The sequence below is a fragment of the Chiloscyllium plagiosum genome, unplaced genomic scaffold (assembly GCF_037043375.1).
Source record: "Chiloscyllium plagiosum isolate Xiang-an unplaced genomic scaffold, Cpla_swu_hap1 HiC_scaffold_10, whole genome shotgun sequence".
Lineage (NCBI taxonomy): Eukaryota > Metazoa > Chordata > Chondrichthyes > Orectolobiformes > Hemiscylliidae > Chiloscyllium > Chiloscyllium plagiosum.
The window spans coordinates 31,199,064-31,225,373 of record NW_028270148.1 but is presented as its reverse complement, the minus strand read 5'-3'; the positions used below and the strand labels follow the sequence as shown (position 1 = coordinate 31,225,373).

Genomic DNA, 26,310 nt, shown 5'->3' with positions numbered 1-26,310 from the left:
AGAGTAGGCCATTCAACATCTCAAGCGTGCTCAACCATTTGATACAATCACGGATCGTCAGATTATGGCCTCAATAACACACTCCTGACTTCAATTTTTAACCCCTTATCAATTAAGACTCTATATAACCCAAAATCAGCAAAATTCAATGACCCTGTTTCTACTACTCTTGGAGGAATTCTACAGACTATCAACTATTTATTTTCATCCTCCACTCTACTCGCATTGAATATAGTTAGAGCACTGGGGCAGGTAGAAGAGAGGTAGCAAGGGAACATGCAAGTATTGACAACTGTTGTTGATTTTTGTGTGCAACTTGATTTTTTTTATTCATCCAAGGATAAATTCTATCCCTAAGACATGCAGAATTTCCACACAGAATTGTGAATGTATAACCAATTATAACAGAGCTCAATGGAAGTTTAAGGAACAGCCTTCCAAATTTAAAATCCACAAAATTTGTTTGGAATTTTTGTTTCTTGGTTGTCTTTGTTTGCACTGTGGCTAAATGATGTAATGGCCAATGATAGAGGGTCAGAAAGAATGGAACTGTCAGCAAGTGGGAAATTAGGATTATGGTTATTGATATCACACTTAAAAGAGTAACAGAAAATCCTAGTAGAAAGAGACAATGGTGAGCTTATACATCAGGCAGGAAACCAACATGAAACTAAACACTTGCTCGTTCAATCCTGTAGAATTCCTCTTCATCAGTCCAGGCAGCAGAAGTGTTGTTTCTGCATTGTATTGAGTTTTGTATGGCAGTACAGTTTTCATATTAACATGCTGCGAGTATCTATATGAGTGCTACAACAAATTTATCAGCTATGCGGTCAATAGATAACCTATGTTCTCACATAGCTATCCTTTGATTTGCCAAAGTGTATCAAATGGGGCAGGCATATCAGACTGCTATGGGCTTCTGCTGTGATACTGGCATTGACGTAAATGTTTCTTAACTAGACATTGAGAAAGTGGAGTTCCTTTTGGTTTACAAAGTACAGTAGGGTTGAATATAGAATCTGCAAAGTGATGTACATGCAGTCAATGACATCCTGAGAGAACCTGCAATCCGAGGAAAGCTTTGCACTTGCTTCACCTGCATCTAACTGGAAAATGAGCGTAAAAAATGGTTATAAATTGTCAGTGACCCAACTCATGCAAGAGTATATGGAAAATTACAGGATATTGCAATGTCTCCACCTTAATCTGGAAGAAGCCAATGCCCATTGCAATAGACATCTTCACACCCACTGGCTGTGCAGACCTTGTCATTCTGTAAACTACCAGTAGGTGACTGAAGTGCAGTTGTTGCACATATTGTTTCTCACTCAGCATCCAGTATTTGTCCCTGAACATCTTAAATGGATATGGCCTTCTGATGATAATCCTACTTCCTCCTGTCCTCCTTCCTCTTCCAGCATTCTTTTCTGCTCTACATGGCCTGCTTACCAAATTATGCAACATTTTAATGATAATAATGACTTGGAGCAACTGGTTTGTCTTGAAATGAGAGCAAATTCGTTCATCATATGGCATACGACTTATTGTGAATTCAGCAACTTATACGAGTTATATAGAAAGCGACCAATGCTTGTATTATCATAGAAACAGCCAAAAGAAATCAAACAGCAATTAACCTGAGAATAGATTGACTCTTTTTGTTATGATCCCATCTGATGTTACTACTGCAATTCAGATTCTAGATTGCCATTGGAGGGATTTAAACTCATGTCCCTCGAGGATTAGCCTAGAGTTCTAGATTACTAGTTCAGTGATATTACCACTTACACCTACCTCCTTATATATTTGCACAAGTAATGCCTTTTGTATGTAGTACTGTATCTCAATGTTTTTATATTCCAAGGCTTCATATCTCATAGAAACAGACCTGGAGCATTCTCACATTTTCTAACAGAAAGTCTCAAGGTATTAATGATCAGTAAAACTTCACATAAACTTCCAGAATTCTTCATATTTGGCGTATGTGTCTTGCGATGCCCTACTTCTAAGTTTAATATAATTATTCTACAAAAAAAGTACCTAATAAAGTCAAGTGTTAGTTTTGAATGAAACTAGATTTAATTGTTTTAGTAATGAAGTTATATTTTAACAAGAGGTATTCTGCTTAGTGACTCTATAATCTTACAGCAGATTTCATTGCATTAATACATTGAAATCTGTTTCCAACAATGCCGCTGGGAGATACTGGAGTCAATGGGCATAATCGTATAGGAGTCTGTGTGACATGGCCTATGGTGAGGTTTGTGACAGAATTGGATAAAAAGTGTAATGAAGCCAATCTCCATGTTGGGAGGATCTCACGCCATCTTATATGTTTGAGATAAATGATGCAGTTAGTTTCTCGCTTGTCAACAATGAGTTGTCAATTAAGGAGAATTAGTTCTTGTTAAAGACCTGGTTGATGGCTGTTGACTCACCTTATTAATATTCAGCTTCCTTTCTTATCAAATGTGCCAAGCAAACTTGACATTGAGAAAACTCGATATGGAAGTCAGAGTGGGTATCTGACAACTTCAGCTAACCTTGGTCCAAAGGATCTTTATATCAGACACCGAACATCAACATCTCAAGCACACTCAATGGGCACTGGCTGTATTTACATAATGTCCACAGGCACTGTCAGCTGATATGTGATACCCTGTATAAAGCCTCATGGCACATCTCTGACACACTTACAGTTGCTTCTATGCTTTAATACTACATTCTGGCTGCACCAGCAACTATCATTATAATGCTGCTTCAGGGAAACTGCACTCAGGGAAATGTTTCCCTCTCATGCACTGGACCAGGCTGCATCTCCAGGCTCTTCACTTGCTTTTATAGAACACACTTCCTCTGAGCGTATGTCGATTCCACAGCGTAATTGCATTGGCTTTTAGTGTTACCCCCCTCAACCAGAGATACCAGGCTATTGCTATTTCTGTTGAAGAGTCACTGGACTCAAAATGTTAACTCTGTTTTTCATTCAAAAGATGCTGCCTGTTTCTCCAACATTGTATGTTTTTGTTTTTATTTGCTTCAGATTTCCAACATCTGCAGTTCTTTGCGTTGAGCTTGGCTTTGTCTACAGACCAACTGTGTGTGCAGTATACTTTCTCCAGAGTTACTGTTAGATTTATCTAAGCACCAGAACCATACCTTGAACAGGCCTGCTGGCTACTCAGTGAAGGCCTTGGTTGAAGGATGGGCTGTATGGTGTCTGCATTGGAAAATTTGACTGGTTTCTTGTTACTTTGTTACTTATTTGACTGCATATTGCATCTCTACCAATCATCTTTGATTGTGTGTTTGCTTGTTTGGAGAGTGGACATTATATTTCAGCTTTTGTGAAAATAAAAGTGTATTTGATCTTTTGATTAAACTTTAAAGAAAGCCTGTCTATGTCTGTTCTTTAACATCATGGCACTCAGAATTGTTGAGGTTTTGCAAAAATAAATTTTGTTGCAGTACTCCAAGAAATGAAGGAAAGTGGAAGTTATCCCACTAATTTTCTCTGTGCTTAATATAATAAGTATAATAAATAGTCTGACATTTTTCTTGCTTGCTTGTTTTCCATGGTTCTCCAATCATCTCTATTTCAGTGCTGGGGCAACCTAAGAGATTTTTAATATTGAACATCTGTGTAATCATAGAGTCATATAGTAGAGAAGAGACCCTCCATCTCAGTGAGCCTATACTGCCAAAAGAGATCATTCACTGTAACTTTGGGGGTGGATCTGGATAATGTCTTTTAGTGTTTCTGTGGATTCGCTGCCACTGTTATAGAAAATGTTTGTGAAAGTTCTTTGGAAAGTCAATCCTTTCGACGCAAAGGATTATTTACTAGCACCTTATTAACATTCTGTTCATTAAATCTGACAGGTGACTGACAGTGTCACAAATCCTACCTTTCGGGCTTACTGTGTAAGATGTATAATTATTGCTGACATTTTGACTGAGACTGATATTTTGATAATGAACTTTCAAACAAAATGACTCATTTCCCACTTGGCCTTTTGCAGCAGCTGCAGATAGTTAGTTAAAGAAAAGATTACATCAAGTCAAGAACACTATTAAAAATAGTATCAACATGTTTAATACTTTAATAATTTAATACAAACAACCCAATTCATTCACTTTGGAATTTGAGTAAAAAGTATTTTTGTAATATATTAATAAAATGACAATGTATCTACAATTTCATCTTTATTATACTCTGTACAAGAAATGCAAAAATAGCCAGGAAGTGAAAAAAAAATGAAAGATAAGAATTGAAGAAAGAAGGAACAAGGGAAAAGAAAACATTTTTGCACAAAAGAGCCATCTCAAAAGAACACAAGAAGACATATTTCAGCAGCATTGTGAGGCTTGAGAGTATGTATTGAGAGCAGAGATAGCTAGATTCAATAGGGGATAAGTGATGCAAGGTAAATGAACATGTGGCTGAGGGAGGACCAGAGAGAAACAGGATGTTGGGTATGGGAAGATACACTATCACACAGGGGAGATAAAATCCACTTTTATTTTGATTTATCATAATTAGTCTCACTGTTACTTAATGGTTGAATACACATAAAACATTTACTACATTCCAAATTAAATGTATTCATGAGGATACACAACCTGGGAACAACTGTTTTTTAGCTGTTGCTCCTGAGAGGCGTTTTTGCAAGCTTAGTAGTTCTGCTTGAGAATTGTGAACTAATGTACATGATGAACAGTTGTAGAGAGAAACCCACATCAAGGGATGTGCTCTGCCATGGGCCAGGCATGAGACCTCTTTGCTGTGCTGCCGCTGGAATGGAAGTCATCATTCTTCATCGCCATCTCGATTCCACTGATGCCTATGCCACTATGAGCCCTCCTGGACCTCGCCAATACAGATACCACTGATGCCGCCAGGTACTGCACTGGCCCATACTTGACTCCGATGCCATGAATCCGCATTTCCAAGTTGTTAGATATCACAAAACTGGATGAGAGTGAGAGTTGTGAGGAGGATGCAAAGATATTTCAAGGTTATTTAAAGAGGATAAGTGAATAAAGCAGAAACTAGAAACAATAACCTCAAGAGCCCTTTCTGTTGCCTTCTATCATGATGTAATTTGAAATTACTCACTGTGAAAGAAGGTGGCTGTGACCACACCCAGTGTGCGTGGAATAAATGTCTCGACCTGTGAGGGAAGGAGGTGCAGGAATCACCAATGTAAGATATCTTAGAGATCAAGAACATTACATACAGACCAATGCACTTGACTGCAGGGTTCCTAATCCATGGCAATCCTAGTATGGCACTCCTTGTGTGCTGTTCACTGCACTGCCCCAGACATTGCTGACCACTTCATTCAACAATGACACTTTTACATATAGAGACCAATGGAAGGATAGGGATGCCTGGCCAAGAGAAGCAATGGTGCCAACAGAATCCATTGCCCTATATAGCCCATGCACATCTTGTTCCATGTGCTGTTAACATAGACATTGTGCTATGGTACACTCTATTTGTACATGAAGGTAAGCATCGTGCTGGCACAGTTCCATTAAGGACTGCATGGACAATCAAATAAACAGATATATTTCAAAACCACTAATATGTATGCTAACATAAAGAATGTGATGTCACCAATGCCACCAAAGTACTCTCAAAAGGATTATTTTTTCTTTCCCTCCCACTATGTCTCAGAGTTAAATGGAGTCTGGCTGCTAACGGAGCCCGTTAGCCTTGGAGGTTTGGTTGGGTGACCCAAGGCCATTTATGTCTGGTCTTCTCAGGGTCATCTTGACAGAGGCAAGTGGGCTGTCCTCAGATTGGAGGGGAGTGGGCAGGATGGAGGGCCTGGAGAGAAGACTTCTGAGGTGCCTGTGTAGAGTCTCCTTCAGCTGGGCTCCTGGCACCACCCTATTTCTGTGCAAGGAAGGAGTACTTGGAGTGTGTGCTAGATTCCTCAATCTCCTGTTGCCACGCCTTAGATCTTGAGAACCAATAGCTAAAGCAATGGAGTGCTGTTGTATGCAGGTATCTAGCAGACCCTGAGAGTGCTGTATCTGCCTTTCCATAGGAGCTGCAAACCTGTCATTGGTGGCAGTCAGACAATTGCAAGTGTGAGGCAGTTGGTTCCTTGTAGCATAGCTGGCTGTGAGGAACTCCTGCCATCTCTGGGCTATGAGGGCTATTGCTTCCCACAAACCTCTCTGCTGCTCTTGTTAGTCTGTACATTTAAACAAAGTATTGCCCATCACACAGGTTCTCTCCTGCCTGGGACTGAGCAGGTGTCTGGGGTTTGGAATTTTTTTTCCTTGCAGAGCTGTTGGAATGAGGTTCCCACTCGCTTGTCCTCACAAAGTTTCTAAACCTGACAATCTCACTGAGATGTCAGTTTCTAAGCTGGCAGAGATACAGGAGGGGGTCTTGCCAATGCTTCCCTTGAAGCCTCTGAACTCTCTTCCTCAGAAATCAAGGAGATGCCTTCTCACAGCGCAGTCCCTGTCTCTACATGGCCATTTGGTTATCAGAAGACACAAGAAGAGGTGTTGTACCAATGATGTGAAGTGGTGTACAATGTTAAAAATCACACAAAATCAGGTTATAATCCAACAGGTTTAATTGGACCTTCATCAGGTGGTAGTCAATGAATGACATTGACAGTGGGTTTAGTATGAGTTGCAATGGAATGAAGAAAGGTACCTACTTGGTTTGCAGGACATGAATGTCTCGGCATCCCACAGGAGCAAACTGAGTCTTCTCCTGTGAGGGATAGGATTCTTTCCTTGTAATGGGTGGGGTGCATGATGTTAGGTACCCCTCCACCTTTCCTGGCTCTTTCCGCCTTATTATGGGCAATTTTCTCCTGGAATGAGAGAATGGGAGGGATTGAGTGAGATGAAAGTGGATGGCTTAGCTGTAGTACTGCTGCAGATATTCAGACAGTAGTGAGTTGTCCTGGGCAGGTAAGTAGGCAGCACAGATGCCATGCAGCATTTGTAGTGTAGAAAGTTGAGGGTGGAAACTCGACAAAGAGTGAGTGCAAGAAGATGTTGCAGCAAATAGTGAGAGTGGAAGGACATGAACTTTAGTGAGATGGGTGAACTAACAGATAGAGCAAGTGTGAGGCAGCAGAAAGGAATGTGTCAGTAAGCCTAGCAGAGTGGAGAAGGTCATTGACTTTCTTGTGGCACTGCTGGCAGTTCTGCTGGACTGTGGAGATAGCATTAGCCCATTTGACAACTTCAAAACAGGCTGTCAGGGTCTACTGGTATGGCCTCTTCTGCCGGCCAGGTGGACCACCCCATCCACCAGGACCTTCAGCTCCCTGTCAAAGAATTCTGATGCTATTTTCCCTTTCTTAGACATCTTTGGAATGATGTCCTTCCATAAGCTGGACAGCTTCAGAATGACAGTGCTCATCTGTTGTCGAAGTGGTATAATAAAGATGGTGAGTGATACCAGTCTTTCAGCGGATATTCAGTGAGTAGTGAATTGTTCCAGAAGCAGTGAGTGGTAAGAGAGAGCTAGAATCCGGCAAGTCTGATGTTGTAGGGATGGGATTGGTCGCAGAATCAAAGAATCCCAGATTGTTATGACTGGCTCTACCACCTAGTGTCAATCTCTCAACTTTTGCCTGGGCAACACTTCTATCCAAATTCTCTTGACTGCTTCAATTGAATTTTCCTCCACCTCATTTCCAGACAGTGCATTTGTACCTCAACACTCACTGAGTGAAAAATATTTTACTCATATCAGTTTTGACTTGTTTGTATATCCATTTAAACCTAAAGGTAGTTAATGAAGTGAGTTTGTTAAGATACAATGAGAGATCTAGCTATGCCTCATGGAGAAAAACTCTCTGTGAAATTCAACGAAACTGACACTTAGCCAAAAAAATGTAAGAGGGGAAAGATTGCCTGTGTTGAAGTGTGTTTGGGTCATATGTCTACCATAACTAAACAACTAGAAATCTGTGGAGTCTCTGAATATGAAGTGAGTGTGTCTGGTAGCATGATCAGTGGTGTGGAGTCTCTGAAAGTTAAGCCTGAATCTAAATTCCTCAGGAACTTTGCTGGGTTGTTTATGAGGTTGTGATGCATTGAGCAGTCTGAGAAGTTGGCGGTGCAGTGGGTAGAAGGTGCATTCATTGACCTTGACTATCCTTCTGGAGCCATCAAATCTTTTCCCACATTGCAGCTATATCATCAGGATAAGATTCCAGGAATTATCTGTTTCACCACCTGGGTTCTCTTCTTTTTAATGGTGTGTCTTAAGGGTTTCCTGGATTCTTGTGAAAACATGATGTTTCTCCTCCTATCAACCTCCATCACTAAGACATCCAAAATCTTGATAGTTCTCTCTCACACTCATTTGCTATTCTTTCCAATCAAGACTTTTCTGCACCTTTTGCAGCTGCTGTTGTATCCTTAGTGCAGTTCTCCTTTAAAATGAGCAGGGTTCCTTTAAGAGGGATGGGCTAGCTGTACAATGTGCAAATCAGTCAGCAGCTCGTTTTGTGCTTGGCTGTACTCTATAATCATGTTTATGAGCAGGCAAGCACAAAGCTAATGCGCTGCCCATCTTAAAAGAATAAAGATCCAGAGTAAATGTTCATTGTCATATGTGCATCCAAAATCAGATCCTCTTAAATATTTTCTCCATAAAATTCCAGAGGTGCATAACATGTCAGCCAGTGGTTGATCAGAAAGGTCACATTCAAATGTTAAACTTTCTTCGTATTTACAATATTGATTAAACTACTGTTTCCACTTTATTTTTCAACTATATTTTGGGGTTTCATGATTTTTTTTGTTTTATTATAAGAGTAAATTTTTCAAGGCTAATTTCCTTTATAGTTGATGTTACCAATGGCTGCAGACTTGCCTCTGGAGGCATGTATTCAGTTTGCAGTACTTTTGACCTTTTAGTCTTCATTGCTGGAAGATTAGGGTAATAACAAATCTATTTGTGCCCAATTCTTTAGTCCATGCTCTTGTAATGGAAATGGAGTACAACCTTAGAATGTTTGTGTTATTGTGTCTCCATAGCAGTGTGTTGAAGCATTTAAAGGCCCAAGATATATATATATTATGAAACTTGGATGTAAGCATTTGCCATGTTAATCCATTTAAACATGCACATTTTTGTCTTCCTATTTGACTATCAAATAATTTTTTTCCATCAAAAGGTCTACTTTCTTCCAAAAAGTATGTTCAGAAAGACCCCATACCAGCTCAGGACATTACCAAACCTCATGCTGGAACAGAAGGTATACGGTATTATGTGCAATTGGAATTAAAGTTGATTCCTACTGTAAGAATAACCTGCTAACTGTTTAAAAAGTTTAAAATTAATCTTAGCATGTGTGGTGCTAACTCTAAAATTCTTGCCTGTTCACCAAGATAATGATAACGATAGTGTAGCTTTTACAGTTCTTGCTTAACATTTTTAACTGCTCGCGCTTCTTAGGTTACTTTTTTGTCTCAATGCCCTATCAGTGTCATTACTGGGTTTAAGTAGTGTTATTAGGACAAAATATGCTAAAAGAAAAGTTTTATTTGCGTGTAACCATCTTAAATTTTCATTTCAGATATTCTGCATACTGCTGGGGTTGAACTGGCTTGTCATTTTATCTCTCAATCACTTTATCTCTCTCTCTATTTCAACTCTCTATCTCTCTGTCCTCAACTTAAGTGTCTCTTTTCTAAATTGAATTTTTAATTCCTTACTTCATCTCTTTTGCCCCTCCTTATGTGCATTTTGTTTTTTTTCTCTTTAAATTCATTTTACTGTCTCTCTCAACTCACTTTAATCTCTCTCCTTCTTTCCTTTGTCTGTCTCTGTCTCTCTCCACTCCATTCACTATCTTTCTCTTTTCCTCTTCAACAATTTTACTTTCAATTTACTTTCTATGGTACAGGAGTTCCACAGAACAGCACGGGGGAGATTAGGTTGTTGGACAATTTTGTCAGTCTGCTAAGGCACCAAGCCATTCAACAGGACACATAATTTAAAAAGAGAAAGGAATTTTTCAAAAATAGCAGCAGCAGCTAATTGACAACCTGGCTGAGCTGCATGTTATTTTGAACTGTCTTGGCCATCTGGGGTACAATCTTACAGCTTTGTAACAATTCAGACTGGAACATGTTCAGTCCTATCTATTGATAATACTGAGATCTATGAGTCTGTAAATTTAAATAGAGTGGATGGATTTAAGTCCAAAGCCATCAAAACTGATGGGAACCAAGAGGTCGACAGCGGGTAGAATGGAATATTGGGCAGCAGGAAGCAGCTGCCAGAGACTGAAGGATGCACTGCTGCTCCTTCTGAACTCACAGGAAAACAAACATGTTTTTTCATTTGTCTGTGAACTCCTCCTGCCACGAATTAGCAGATTAAATTATCATCTGGGCCCATATGCTTTAATCAGTGATAGTTGCTCAAAATTTAAAGAAGCAACACCAGCTGTTTAAAAGAGCAGATTAAACTTGTTTGTTGCAGGAAGGGAACATTGTCATTAAATCTGCTGGGTCATTCTACATGCTCACCTGCACATTTTATGCTGGACAGGGTATCACTTATTTAATTTCAACATATATTTATCCAAATAAGAAAAGTATCTCCACAAATCTTTGGCACATGAGGATGGGATTCTGGTTCTTCATGGAAATAATGGTGTACTACCTCAGAATGAAGGCATCAAAGCTGCTACCAGGATTGCAGAAATTCAGCATAGTGATAGTTTGGGAATGATCACGCATCAAGTAAACATTAGTTGAAATGGAACAGCTTGTGCTTCCTGCAATCTCCTCTTTGACAAGTGGAATCCATACAACTATTCATGCAGTTGATGCAGTACCTGCAACGTTTGGACAGGCTGTTCATCCTACTTCTCTCTGGTTAGAGACAAACAATAAATCAACTCTCCTCACATGCAGGTCTTTTGTTGGCTCTTGGATTCAGTGACAGATAGTGCAATTTGTAATATTTATGATGTCTTATGCTTCTGCAGAAAGGAACTCTTTATGTAAAGGTTCAGAGTGGTGGTGACCATGAGTAATGCTGTCCCTTTTCTGATATTAGGCTGTAGGGCTTGTTGAAGGAAATGGAACAGTTCTCTGACTACTTCCTTGATGACTGTCAGATATCATTGACATGGTTCTTAGGTGAGAGAAGGATGTGAAATTGTTCTCTGAAAATCCAATGTTGATAGGGCTTTCTGTGAAGGTCCTTGCCCTTCTGTCACTGTATAGATTCTTTCCTCTTTACACCCTCAGTTCCATTTGTCTATTGTGATATAGAATCAGAAGCAGTTACAACCCTTATCCTACCGCATTCTTTGCATGGACAGGTCACAAAATTCTCTCCAAGCCCTGTGGGAAACTAGCAATACCCCCTACCAAATCCAGAAACTCATGACAGTCCCTCTGAAAACATGTCATAATACTTCAAAAACTTTGTCTCATTCACAAACTGAATAACATGCCCTTGAATTAGTTCAAAATAGGGTCCTTTGTGTAAGCTCAGCATTGATGGATTAGCACAATAACACCTCCCTAATGTGGCTGAAAGTGACTACATGTAAGGTAAGGGACAGGAGATTCATAGGGGATATGAGGAAAATGTTGTTCAAAAATAAGGTGGTGAGAATCTGGAACTCAATACCTATAAGAGTGTTAGGCAGAGACTCTCACAACATGTAAAAAATATTTAGTTATGCATGTGATACCAAGGCATCAAAGCTACGGGTCAAGTGCTGGAAAATAGATTAGATTAATTAGGTGATTGTTTTTGACTGGCACAGAACAGAGATGCCAAAGGGGCTTTTTCATTTGTGTAGACTTCTATGACTCTGACTTTGAGAGTCATGTGCCATTTGCAGCCTCAGCAGTTCTAGAGTGGCAGGTTTTGCGGCTGGCATGGTAAGCATTATATACTGTATTTGGAATTGCCAGGTGGTTTGTAAAACATCCACCATAGTGGTTTTCCTTACATCATATTTTGACTGTTGTATTAATTGATGGAGATAAACTGTTATGATTAGTCAACAACTCAATTGATGTGCTTCAGTGTGACTACTAGGATGATATATGGTGAACTAGATCGACCTTGGTCTTTTTCATTCAGTAATTTCTATGTCATAAAATAGTTCTAAATATAAGTTCATTAAAGAATGAAATCAAAACCAGGGAAGCAAAAATGTCAATAGATTGAAAATGAAAAATAAATGTCCAAAATGGCAAATACGAGAGTAAAAGGTCAAAAGTAAAATTGTATTCACATGATCTGTCTCTGTACAAAAGGCCCTTCAATTAAGAAAACTTAAATATGTGAATTTATGATGCGAATAACAATGAATGATTTGTCCCATTATGCTTTACTTCCTTTAAGTTGTGTATTTTTCTTACTTCCATCCTTTCTCTCTATTCAACTTCTGTTGTCTTTCCAGTTTCTCTGCCTGGGTCACTCTGCTCCTCATCTTCCTCTACCTCTTCAATAGAAAGCAGACAAAGGCAGCCGCCCACCCGACAAAGGAATTTGGCTAACTCTAAGAAGATGGCAACTAAATCAATACCTGCAATTACCAAGATCACCACGGGTATTTGCTCACATTTTCTAAAGAAAATGCTAGATATTTCATGTTGACATTAACAGAAAGACATTTTAAAGTCAACCAAATTTATTGAAACCTACTGAATGAGAAGCAAAAAAATATGAAGACAACTTTAATGGAGATTCTGAAATGGATGTGCAGTGTGTGTAAGGTTGATTGATATGGACTACTGTGGCACTCACATTTTGCACTAACTTTTACTTTTGAATCATTCAAATGAGGGCGGCAGAACAACTGTGGGAATGAAACTGCAAACTAACAAAAGACATCACTGGATAGTTTAAAGGTTAAATAAGGCAGAAGTTATGGACTTTGTATTAATTCTTAGGCAGGGATGTTACCAGCAAACAACTGGTCTGTCTGGAAACAATAGCAGTGAGGTTCAGTCAATTTTGCTGGATAAACTAATTTGCAAATGTCTCATTCACTTCTGGGCCAAAACAGCAGTCCACCTATGATCCAATGTAATGGTGTCCAGCAAACCAAACTAATCCTGGTGGGGTATCCTCTTTTTGAGAGATGGGAGTAAAGAGGGCAGACTTATCTTGCTGAGTTTGTTCTGGCGCTGATTTCTGAAACTGGATCCCTCACTCAATTTTAATTAAGCTTGCATAAGGCAGGGGGAGTGATAATTGACCCCGATACCTTCTGTCACAAAACTAATTCTGCATCTAACCATTTATGCAGTTAGGCAATTACTACTATCCACTTAACCTTCAAATGTGGTGTTGTGAAAGTTCATATGATAGTAGAATGTTGTAGCTGGCATTCTGGTGTACAGTTTTATAAATGAAACCTCTTGCCCAGTGTTTAAAATGTATCTTATTTATGAAATGTCGCAAAAAGCAAATGTTAATTGCACAAGGAAAATAGTTGATTATTCAGATGGATGGGCAAGCAGATACATTTCAATATTGAGGTTAACAATCTATTTAACAGCTTCAGCTGTTGCACTGTGATGATGCCACCAGGAATGGATCCCTCAAGGCAAAAGTTCAGTATGTATGTGATTGTCTGCCTTGGGTGGCTGCACTCATAATTTGAACTATTACTATTGTTCTATTTGTCAAACAAGTTGTCACATTTTCCCTGACCCAATTTTATGTGATTGAAGGTTGCCCAAATTTTGCATGGGAGATTGAAACCGTTACACTTGGGTCAATTCCCAGGTTGTGGTTGGTGATGTTTGCAGTCAGTCAGCAAGAGTTAGGTACAGTGTGAAGTATGCTCCAATAGGGTCCTGTTAAAATGGAAGTATTTCATTGGCTGGACAAAGGTATGCAATCATGGGAAAAGAGTCATGGCTGCTGCATGGGCTTGTAAGAAACCTGCCAATTATGAACTAGGTTCTTCGCAATTGAGATAGAATTTTCAGTTACTCTCTTGGATGCTAAGAAATTAGGAAGATTGCCATCAAGGGTACAGTTAATGGCATTTGCTATAAAGGTTATGAGTATGTTCAAGGAAATGTGTCTTGCATTCCAGTGGCAAGGTCTGAACATCCAGATACAACTTATGTTTGAGAGACAGAAACATTTATGTCATGAACAACTGTAAATCTGTCAGCAACAACTGAACAACTTACTGAAAGCAGAAATACACAAAAATCTTACATAGAACATGCTCAAGGTTGTTATGCAAAAAATCCCATTCTTGATCAATAGAGAGGATACCTCAGTGTAATGGATAATTTTCTAACTTATGTGAAGAGATTTAGTCATACTAAGGGTACCGAAACTCAATATACTGCAATTCTTATATCAAAGTAATTTTGACATCACAAAATGTTGAGCCAGAGCAAGTGATTCCGTTTGATGGCGAAGTCTTTCAAAAGCTTTAGAAGGGATGATATCAAGATATATCACTTGTGCAATTCATTGCCTAGGCGCCAAACGAACCACTCATATCATCATATTTTCCTTCAAGATTGTGGAAAAGCCTAGGGATGGATCTCTTTGAGGTAAAACATTCTTAATAGTGGTTGACTGTTATATAAGGTGGTTGGAGGTCACGAGATTGAAGAGTTATTCATTGGAGGCAGTGATTAGGTCTCTAAAGGACATCTTTGAAGCCCACAGGATCTTTGATCTTGTCAGTTTGGACAATCAATCACGATTTGCAAATGAGTACTTTAAGGAGTACACGGTATCCTAAGGCTTTGACCATATCAGTAGCTCACCGCAATACCTGCAAATCAATGCTGAAGAAAAAAGGAGAATCCAAACAGTAAAGGTCATGCTAATAAAGAACAATGACATTCATTTGTCACTCTTGAATTATTTTCCAACTCTACTTCAAAATGGTTTTGCTCACTGCGAACTCAACTTCCTTCTCTCCCATATACACTCATAGTGAATCTTGAAGTAGAGGATTTAGACTGTGGGGGTGGGGGTGGTTGGGGGGGTGGGGGGTGGAAAAGAAGATGAGTACCATTCTAGTTACATGTAGAACTACAGAAATCATCACAGAGCACGTAACCTACCAGCCATCCTTTCAGTGTGGATGTCCGTTCAAACATTCCCGCCTCAGGCGACTGACTGTGTGGAGTTTGCACATTCTCCCCGTGTCTGCGTGGGTTTCCTCCGGGTGCTCCGGTTTCCTCCCACAGTCCAAAGATGTGCAGGTCAGGTGAATTGGCCATGCTAAATTGCCTGTAGTGTTAGGTAAGGGGTAAATGCAGGGGTATGGGTGGGTTGCGCTTCGGCGGGTCGGTGTGGACTTGTTGGGCCGAAGGGCCTGTTTCCACACTGTAAGTAATCTAATCTAATCTAATCTAATCTAATTTAATTGCCAAGTCCACATCCAATACCATATTATCGATCAAACCAAAATCATATAGAATGATGAAACAGACATGCATTAGTATCCTCAAGAAAGCAATCATTCACATCATGAAGGCAGTCACAAAAAAGTGTTGAACAGACCAGAGATATTGAGTTCATCAGTGAATCTAAATGATGCTTGAATGCTGAACTTGAGTCATCTGACAATTCTCTTTCTGCCCAGCATCATTCAAGAGAATTAATTGACGACTCAGATTCTCATTTCCCTCTGAAGGAGCTGAGGACATGGGCCAGGTACGCTAGTAAAACCACTGCAGTGCTTATTCCAATAAATAAGAACTTATGTGAGAAATTTTCTTGGACATGTAGTTATCATGTATAGAGTCTGGGAGGATGTTGTAGAAGGGGATGTGACATGATATTACGGATGAGACAGTATAAATCATCACAGTTAGAGATAAATTGTCACACATATTCATGATCTGGTTTTCTTGTATCGTCATGTTGGAATGAAGTGTTGTTATTGTTTACTGTGATCATTAACACAAGTTAATATTTTTTACCCACGCTTAATGGACTTCACAGATTGGCAATACAAGACCAAGGATATCATAAAGTTGCAACAACCAACAATATTTTAGAAATACTCATTGAAGCTTTCATTTGAATAATTATCCTTTGGACTGAGATGGTCACTACTGGTGGGTTTGTACTTGAGCTTGAAAGTCATAACCATTACAGATTTATCTTTTGCCCAGTAGCATTGTTCATGGCTATGCATGAATTTCCATAAGCAGACAAAATAGTCAGTATACAACTCTGTAGCATTGTGGTCAGAGGGAGTGGACTGGTTGTCCCACTGATTGAAGATCAGGGCAGTGCTGGAATTCTTTCTTGATGAGAGACTATGAGATCGCCAGTCCAGGTAATTCCCTGCTGCTTGCTGCAATGGAAGTTCTCTGAAGGACTGAAGACTTCTTGAAGAGTCTAGAGTGAATACTCCTGGCATAGAAGGAACCAAGCAAAATAATAAATTTTACTTGGGCCTCTTCTGGTCAGTCAGCTCCACCCATTTTGTTGCTGCTGTCAGACAGTATAGTGCAATACATCCCGTCATGGATTTTACATATTATTTCATCACACTACGACTTTTGAAACTTTGAGGACCCCAGCATTTGAATTATTAAGATTACAGGAGCCAGGAACTTAGTGGCTTGGTGCTGTGGTCTATTTTCAGATTTTGACTCCTTGCTGGGTCCTTTACTGCATGTCAGGGATAAAACCCAAGCCACTAAGCAATATCAAATGTTGGGTTAATTGTAGTTTTGCCTATTTAAATATTGTCCCTTCAGACTCAGTGAATCCATTGCTTTTTGTAGCCATTGACTCAGGATGAATCAGACTTTTTGCATCACTGGCATTCTATTTGAACTCAAGTAAAGTTTTCTACTCCCTGTTTTCTGTATCATAATCATTGTCTGATCGCACAATGACTTTGCCATCTCCCCACCACTTTAAGGTCATTCATTTGCCATTAGAATTCTCAGTCATAGCATGGTATCTTTATATGATTTATAAATATACCACCAGTTAAAAGGAAGGCCATTCCTATCAAAATGGAAGATGTTACCAGGATGTTTCCAGAAATAGAGGATTTGAGTTTTATGGAGAGACTGGGTAGGCTGGGATATTTTTAACTGTAGCGTAGGAGGTTGAGGGATGACCTTGTGAATGTTTATAAAATCATGAGGGTGTAAATAAGATGAATGTCAGGTGTCTTTCCCCTAGGGTGAAGGATTTCAAGATTTGTGGGCATATTTTTAAGGTGAGAGGAGAAAGAGTTTAAAAATAGACATGGGGGCAACTTTTTTACTGAGGGAGTGGTTCATGTGTGGAATGAACTTCCAGAGGAAGTGGTGAATTCTGTTAATGTTTAAAAGACATTTAGAAAAGTACATAAATAAGAAATGATTGATGGGACATGGGCCAATCATAGCAGGTGGGGCTAGTTTAATTTGGGATTATGGTTGGTATAGACTGGTTGGACCAAAGGGTTTGTTTCCATGTTGTATGAGTCTATGACTCTACATTATACAATATTGAAGTGTTGGTTCCTAGTCAGGTTTCCAATCTCTATGTTTTTAAAACATAAACTCAGCAAAAAAACTGCGTGCCAAATTCGATCCTGCTTAACCGTCTATTGATGTATATTGTCTGCTTGTCCATGGTGCACCTACACCAAACCCCCTCCCTCCAACCCCTGACCAAATATTCTATATCACCAATTTTCACTTGGTACATCCTCCCCATTTTGTCACCTTTGTCAGCTGACAAGGCTTCATGCTGTCTAATTATTGAACAATTGAGAGGCCCACATCAAATATCTAATACACAGCAAGTCTCAGCTTACAAGTTGGTGGTATACTAAGGGAGTTAGATGGGGAGTGCCTTCTTCATGAAGTCTCTGAGTCCATTGGAGACGCCACCCCTTCCCTGTTAGGTCATGTCCTCCCTTCCTCCTGTCTTTTGTAGCTGCCAACTTTAATTTTTGCCAGGGTCTTCTTGCCTAGCTTTTGTCTTTCATTTCTGGTTCCTTGACACTGGAGTGAGTTGTAGTTCCAGCACTTATCACTGATCCCAGTGTGTTGTTGAAACCATTTGATTCTGTGTCAGCAGTAGGATTTCCTCCCAGATGGGTGTGGAAGTCCCCCCTTAAAATGATTAATGGCTCTTTACAGAGAGTGGTGGGTGTGTGGAATGCACTGCCGGCAGTAGCAGTAGAATCAGATACATAAGGGACATTTAAGCAACTCTTGGATTGGCACATGGAAGATAGTAAAATTAAGGGTATTTGGGTTAGTCTGATCTTAGAGTAGGATAAAAGCCAGCACAAAATCGAGGGCCAAAGGGCCTGTATTGTGCTGTACTGTCCTATGTTCTATGGTCTATGTTCTAAGTATTAGTTGATTGCAGGACTTGGAATGGCCGATGATGGCAAATTTTGTTAGTTATGGACATTGCTGGCAAGATCAGCATCTGCTATCCATACCTAATTTCTTATAAATCCGGCCCTGTGCCTAATTTCTTCCATTTTGAGAGGAACATTCTCCATTTGAATTGTTGGTATTTTTTAGAGCCACATAAGAACATAAGAAATAGGAGCAGGAGTAGGCCATATGGCCTGCAAGTCTTTAATGCTTCACAGAACACAGAGAAAGAGAATAAAACAAAGAACTGAAGATGCTAAAAACGGAAACAAAAATAGAAATTGCTGGAAAAACCCAGCAGGTCTGGCAGCATCTGTGGCAAGAAAGCAACGTTAATATTTTGGGTCCAGTGACCCTTCCAATGATTGGACTCAAAACATTAACTGATTTCTCTGCACAGATGCTGCCAGACTTGCTCCAGCTGTTTCTGGTTTTGTTTTAGAGAAAGAAAATATTGCTGAGAGGGAAGAATAGGGAAATAATACATGGTATCATAGTTTAATTTAACTTCTCAAACTTCTACTGTTTAAAATAGGTTTGAGGAGTCGAGCTCCATCAGTTGGCAGTCTGGGAAGTGTAGAGATTTGTAAGACTCATATACAGATTGGAGATCGTGTGGTTGTGGTTGGACAGAGGAGTGGTACAGTACGATTCTACGGGAAAACAAGCTTTGCACCAGGTAGGTTAAAGGGACTGAACAAACCAATAAATCTTGACTTGCTATAATAAATGAGAATATGCATCTGTTTGCATTAAAATATTGTTAGATCTTATTGTGATAATGCTGCTCCTTTAACAAGGTTATGCTGTCCTTGGTCATAAAAGCAATAATTTTGAAAAGTCTAGCTTGGTTGGGTTTTAGGGCCAATTTGATTATAGCTAACAGATACTGCCTCAGGAAAAAGGCTTTCAAGACTTTAAAAGAAACATTTATACAATGAAAAGGGAGTGCCTGGTTCTTCCAGCTCAGCTTTTCTCTGGTTTAATTTGGTTTGGTTTTAGCAGTCTGGCTGTTCACTGAAAGCAGGTAGTCAGTGAGGCTGCTAATCCAAGAAACAGTACATGGAAGAGAGTATTCTATGCTGCCATCTCTCCCTTTCTCCTATAAGACCCTGTGTTTGATTTTATCTTTCATGCCAAGGGGTGTTTAAGGCGATTGTTACAAGTATTTGGAACAGCATCATTAAGTTGGCATAATCTGTTGGGATTTTGGGTAGGTTAGGTTATTCGGTATTCTGTTCTCTTTTGCTTGTATTTCATTCAGTAATCTTGTAAATAAATTCTATTTTGTTTAAAATTAAGTGGTTTGACCAGTTGCATCTCTCCTGGAATATCCACCTTACACCTGCCGAAAACAATTGGCAAAGTTATGGTCTGGGCTACTTTCTTGAAATGCTTTGAGGGGTTCTGGCCTGGTCCATTACAAAATGTTGCCCATCCTCCTTCTTGCTCACTTTCCTTAGGCCTTATCTTTTGATCATTACCAACCTGCTATTCTATAATGGTTCTTTTCCCTCTTGCTGATCTTCCTCCTATCTCACTATTTTCAAATCTGTGCCAAGAACAATAACTGCATTTAGTTTACAGGTTTATATTGCAGCAGCAGCAGCTTAGTTGGAGAAGAGTAAAATTAGGAAATGTTTCACAGGTGAAATAGGCAATCTTCTGATGGCATGGACATGTAGTTGGAGTTTTATTTTGGGGTGACATATAACAACTGACGCAGCAGATAATCTGGTGTAGTTACACTCAGTTACTGAGGAATGGAGTTTGTGAAATTTCTGAAGGAGATAGAAGGCAGTGGCTGTGGTCTTCCTTAATTGATGGCTTTTCTATCTTTGCAATAATTGAGACCCTTAAAAGGGCAATTAATGTTTTTAAAAATGATTCTTTTGTTGGATATGGACATCATTGGCAAGATCAACATTTGCTGTCCATCTCCAATTTCCTCATCGACCATTTCTGAAGCCAGTTAAGAGTCAACATTATTGTGAATCTGAGTAATGTGTAAAACAGACCACACAGGGATGGCAGATTTCCTCCCCTAAAGGTCATTAATGAACCAGGTTCATTTACTGTTACTGAGACTAGTTTTCAATTAGAGTTTTGATTTGTTGAATTTAAATTCCACAAGCTCCCCATGGTGAGATTTAATCCCTTGTTTCCAGGGTTTTAGCCTAGGCCTTTGGATTACTAGTCCCATGACATTACCATTACACAACTATCTCCCCACAAATTAATGCTGAATTAAGGGCCTGATCATACTGCTGCCGATTTTAATCCAGCAGTGAGTAGGAACTTGCCCTCTTGACCAATGTTTTTACTGTCTCCAATGTTGACAGATCTGGAATGTCTTCCCTAGGTTTCTCTGTCTCTCTATCTCCCTTCCTTTACAATAGCTGACCTTTAATGTTTAGGCTTTTTGTCATTGTCCTTAATATCTCTTCATGGAGTTCAGTTTCAAATTTTGTTTTTTGATACTACTCATAAAGTGATAGTCATAGAGATGTACAGTATGGAAACGGATCCTTCGGTCCAACTCGTCCATGCCAACCAGATATCCCAACCCAATCTAGTTCCACCTGCCACCTCCTGGCTCATATCCCTCCAAACCCATCCAAATACCTTGTAAATGTTGCAATTGTACCAGCCTCCACTACTTCCTCTGGCAGCTCATTCCATACACGTACCATCCTCTGCGTGAAAAAGTTGCCCCTTACGTCTCTTTTATATCTTTCCCCTCTCATCCTAAACCTATGCCCTCTAGTTCTGGACTCCCCAAACCCAGGGAAAAGACTTTGTCTATTTATCCTATCCATGCCCCTCATAATATTGTAAACCTTTATAAGGTCGCCCCTCAGCCTCCGACGCCCCAGGGAAAACAGCCCCAGCCTGTTCAGCCTCTCCCTATAGCTCAAATCCTCCAATCCTGGCAGCATCCTTGTAAATCTTTTCTGAACCCTTTCAAATTTCACAACATCCTTCCAATAGGAAGGAGACCAGAGTTGCATGCAATATTCCAACAGTGGCCTAACCAATGACCTGTACAGCCACAACATGACATCCCAACCCCTGTACTCAATACTCTGACCAATAAAGAAAGCATACCAAACGCCTTCTTCACTATCTTATCTACTTGCAACTCAACTTTCAAGGAGCTATGAACCTACACTCCAAGGTCTCTTTGTTCAGCAACACTCCCTAGGACCTTACTATGAAGTGTGTAAGTCCTGCTAAGATTTGCTTTCCCAAAATGCAGCACCTCGCATTTATCTGAATTTAATTCCATCTGTCACTTCTCAGCCCATTGGCCCATCTGATCAAGATCCTGTTGTAATCTGAGGTAACCTTCTTCGCTGTCCACCACACCTCCAATTTTGGTGTTATCTGCAAACTTACTAACCATACGTCTTATGCTCGCATCCAAAACATTTATATAAATGACAAAAAATAGAGGACCCAGTACCGATCCTTGCGGCACTCCACTGGTCACAGGCCTCCAGTCTGAAAAACAACCCTCCACCACCATCCTCTGTCTTCTACCTTTGAGCCAGTTCTGTATCCAAATGGCTGTGAGATCTAACATTGCTAACCAATCTCCCATGGAAAGAACCATGGGACATGTGATAATTACATTTTCTAAATACATGTTATCAAATTTAGATAATTCAGACTTTAATCTTGGGTGGCACGGTGGCACAGTGGTTAGCTCTGCTGCCTCACAGCGCCAGAGACCCGGGTTCAATTCCGGCCTCAGGCAACTGTCAGGGCGGAGTTTGCACATTCTCCCTGTGTCTGCCTGGGCCCCCTCTGGGTGCTCTGGTTTCCTCCCACAGTCCAAAAATGTGCAGGTTAGGTGTATTGGCCATGCTAAATTGCCCGTAGTGTTAGGTGAAGGGGTAAATGTAGGGGAATGTAGGTTGCTCTTCGGAGCGTCGGTGTGGATTTGTTGGGCTGAAGGGCCAGTTTCCACACTGTAAGTAAGCTAATCTAATCTAAAAATTAGCCTAATGTTGCAAGAGGGAGAATTGAAAAGGTGTCATGGAATTGTAAAGAATCAGACCCTTCACAACATTAAAACACCGAGAACTTCTAGTTGGTGGCCAATTGATAGGTACCTCAAATCTTTCCACTTTTAAATGAGTTCAGAGAAAGTGAGGTCTGCAGATGATGGAGGGAGAAAGTGAGGACTGCAGATGCTGGAAGAGCCCTTCCTGATGAAGGTCTTATGCCCAAAATGTTGATTGTCTTGCTCCTTGGATGCTGCCTAAACTGCTGTGCTTTTCCAGCACCACACTCTCAACCTTTAAATGAGTGTTAATTTTACTTCTGATTTCAATCTCAAAGCAATAAACAAATTTTATATTATACAGCAATTTTACAGACAAAATTTCTTAGTTCCAGTAGGGTGGAAGTCCATGTTTATGCCTGTATATGAACAATAATTTTGAGTAGAAGTAGTCCTAGATTTGATTAGCTACCTTGTATGTCAAAAAAAATTGGAAAACCGAATATCCTTGAAAGATGTAACTTCTAATTTGAACATTGCTAAAAAAAGACACATTTTGTCAAAGCTTTTCATCTAGCATTATCAGGATAATTCATAAAAATACTAATCCCAGAGGAAAACCAACATTTATCCCGCATGACAATAGAGTGCTCATAGGTTTTCAAGTGGATTCTAATTGGTAATGGCATTGCTAAGGAGACTGCACCATGAATGCTGATTGGTGTTAACAGTCAGGCTTTGTTAAATCTTAAAACAGGCAGGAAGTCTCTGATTGGTCAGGGTAATGCCCTGAAAATGAACAAGCAAAGGGTTATCACCCATTTTGTTGTGTTGAAACAGGCACAAAGCATACATGCAGTGTTTTTGTCTACAAAGAATAGAGCCCTGTATATAAATACATGAAACTTCCAGATCACACAAATGTGCCACACTGTAAGATTGACTGACAATCCTAAATTGCTTGCCATCATAATTCTTTGAACACTTAGGATTATCCACCAAATGCCGTCCAATCTTTTAACGTTTCAAGGTGGAAATTTCTAGCCAAGCTGAAATTTCCCTTTCAGACCTGATATGTAACATGAACACTGCCTTCATCCCATTTTGGAGGTCCAAAGCTAGCCCAAATTGGAACTCAGACTTCCTTAATATTATTTGGCTGAGTTACTATCATCTGTTAAGGTGCTCTCTACAGCCAGGCAATTTTAAAAGCAATGCATTTCGGGATGTTTGTTTTGCAAGCTCCAGGTTCATGTTAGATGGGAAAGAGGGGATCATTGCAGAAGCCAATCTAAAGATCTGTAAGTTGGAAAGCAATCTTGCTCCTCTTTGTATCAAAAAAGTGATTTTAAAATATTCTGACACTGCAAAGTGATTATTTCAAAAGTACTTTATTGGTGAGAGAGCACATATAAAACCTTTGAGATGTCCAGCAGTCGTGAATACTAGATATAAATATACTTTTTTTTAACTAAGTAAGTGGCAGCAGCTGAAGAAACGTGAACAGAGTTGTCCTGCCTCTAGCTCCACTCAACACAATTTAATTTTCCAGAGTGAGCCTAAACCAGTTTTAATCTTTTAGACTAGCAATCCTCCCACTCATTTACATGTAAAGCACATGATGCTTGTTTTCTGCAATTACGAGGGTGCCTGAGAAATGACTTACGAGCTGAACAATTGGCACATTTTAGGGACATAGAGCCACAGAGCTGAACAGCACATAAACAGACCCTTTGTCCAACACATTCATGCCGACCAGATATCCCAAATTAATCTTGTCCCATTTGCCAGCACTTGACCCATATCCCTCTAAACCCTTCCTATTCATATAGCAATCCAGATGCCTTTTAAATGTTGTTATTGTACCAGCCTTCATTATTTCGTGTGGCAGCTCATTCCATACATGCACCACTCTTTACATGAACAGTTGCCCCTTAGGTCCCCTCTGACCTTAAACCTATGCCCTCTAGTTTTGTACTCCTCTACCATGGGGAAAAAACCTTGTTTATTTACCTTATGCTCCTGATGATTTTATAAACGTCCATATGGTCACCCCTCAGCCTCTAATGCTCCAGGGAAAATAGCTCCAAACTATTCAGCCTCTCCCTACAGCTAAACCCTCCAAAACTGGCAGCATCTTTGTAAATCTTTTCTGAACCCTTTCAAATTTCACAAAATCCTTTCTGGAGGAAGACTAGAATTGAACACAGTATTCCAAAAATGGCCTAACCAATGACCTGTGTAGCAGCAACATGACCTCTCAACTTCTATACTCAGTGCACTGACCAATAAAGGCAACCATCCCAAATGCCTTCTTCACTGCCCAGTCTCCCTGTGATTCCACTTTCCAGCAACAATGAGTCGTTGCAACAGAGATAGTGAATGCATTGGTTGAAGTATTCCAAGAAGCTGTAGATTCTGGAAAAGTCCCAAAAAGTTGGAAAGCTTTCAATGTAATGCCCTTATTCAAAAAGGGAGGGAGATTAGACTAGAAAGGATAGAGGTTAATAAGGAGAAGGTATTATCAATTCTATAAGGAGTGAAAGTAGACAAATCCCTTGGGCCGGATGGGATTTATCCGATGATTCTCTGGGAAGCTAGGGAGGAGATATTTGAGTCGTGATTGTCTACAGGTTTAGTACCTGAGAACTGGAGGATTGCAAATGTTGTGCCCTTGTTCAAGAAGGACAGCAGAGATGACCCAGGTAATTATAGACCAATGAAACCAATTATATAAGATAATCAGAGGGTTAGATAGGGTGGACAGGGAGAATCTTTTTCCAAGTATGGTGATGGCGAGCACAAAGGGGCATAGCTTTAAACTGAGGGGTGATAGATATAGGACAGATGTCAGAGGTAGTTTCTTTACTCAGAGAGTAGTAAGGGTATGGAATGCTTTGCCTACAAAGGTAGTAGATTCGCCAACTTTAAGTACATTTAAGTCGTCATTGGACAAGCATATGGACGTACATGGAATAGTGTGGGTTAGATGGGCTTCAGATTGGTATGACAGGTCGGCGCAACATCGAGGGCCGAAGGGCCTGTACTGCTGTGTAATGTTCTATGTTCTATGCACTCCAAGGTCTCTTTGTTCAGCAACACTGCTCAGGACCTTATTATTAAGTGTCTAAGTCCTGCCCTTATTTGCCTTTCCAAAGTACAACACCTCACATTTATCTAAAATAAACTCCATCTGCCACTCATTGGCCCAACGGATCAAGGTCCCATTCTACTCTGAGGTAATCTTCTTTGCTATCCACTACACCACCAGTTTTGGTGTCATCTAAAAACTTACTAACCATTCCTCCTATGTTTACATCCAAATCATTTATATAAATGACAAAAAACAGTGGACATAGCAGCGATCCTTGTGACACACCGCTGGTCACAGGCCTCCAGTCTGAAAAATCAACAGTCCACCACCATCGTCTCCTACCTTCGAGCCAGTTCTGCATCCATATGGCTAGTTCTCTCTGTATTCCATGTGATCTAACCTTGCTAACCAGCCTACCATGTGGAACCTTGTTGAACACCTTCCTGAAGTCCATTTGGTCATGTTCACCACTCTGCCTTCATTAATCCTCTTTGTTACTATTTCAAAGCACTCAGTCATGCTAGTGAAATACGATTTCCCACATACAAAGCCGTGTTGACTATCCCTTATCAGTCCTTGCCTTTCTAAATACATGTAAATCCTGTCCCTCAGGATCTCCTTCAACAACTGCCCGATGTCAGGCTCACCAGTCTATAGTAGTCTAGTTTTCCTTACCACCTTGCTTAAATAGTTGCACCATGTTAGCCAGCTACAAGTCTTCTGGCACTCCACCTGTGGTTAGTGATGATACAAATATCTCAGCAAAGGACTCTGCAATCACTTCACTAGCTTCTCAGAAAGTTCTAGGCTACACCTGATTAGGACCTGGGGATTT

The 26,310-nt window shown here is 40.0% G+C and overlaps 1 protein-coding gene and 1 long non-coding RNA gene across 10 annotated transcripts in view; one reads left to right on the top strand and one right to left on the bottom strand.

Annotated features, from left to right (window-relative positions):
- LOC122552711 (CAP-Gly domain-containing linker protein 4-like) overlaps nucleotides 1-26,310 on the top strand; it is a 433,681-nt gene that overhangs the window by 158,106 nt on the left and 249,265 nt on the right. For 5 of the 9 annotated variants that reach the window (XM_087991246.1, XM_043695605.2, XM_087991250.1 and 2 more), the window contains 3 exons: nucleotides 9,177-9,257; nucleotides 12,438-12,587; nucleotides 18,908-19,051. The exons of 1 other annotated variant lie outside the window; for it this stretch is intronic. In XM_087991246.1, the coding sequence (XP_087847372.1) occupies nucleotides 9,177-9,257; nucleotides 12,438-12,587; nucleotides 18,908-19,051 (375 nt within the window). The remainder of the gene's footprint in view (nucleotides 1-9,176; nucleotides 9,258-12,437; nucleotides 12,588-18,907; nucleotides 19,052-26,310) is intronic. 3 more of the 9 variants (XM_087991244.1, XM_087991245.1, XM_087991247.1) reach the window with 3 other exon arrangements.
- Nucleotides 4,852-6,803, bottom strand: LOC148148929 (uncharacterized). Its single transcript, XR_015758277.1, has 3 exons — nucleotides 6,693-6,803; nucleotides 5,123-5,177; nucleotides 4,852-4,975 (listed from the first exon to the last, which is right to left on the bottom strand). It is a non-coding gene; the product is annotated as an uncharacterized LOC148148929 (long non-coding RNA).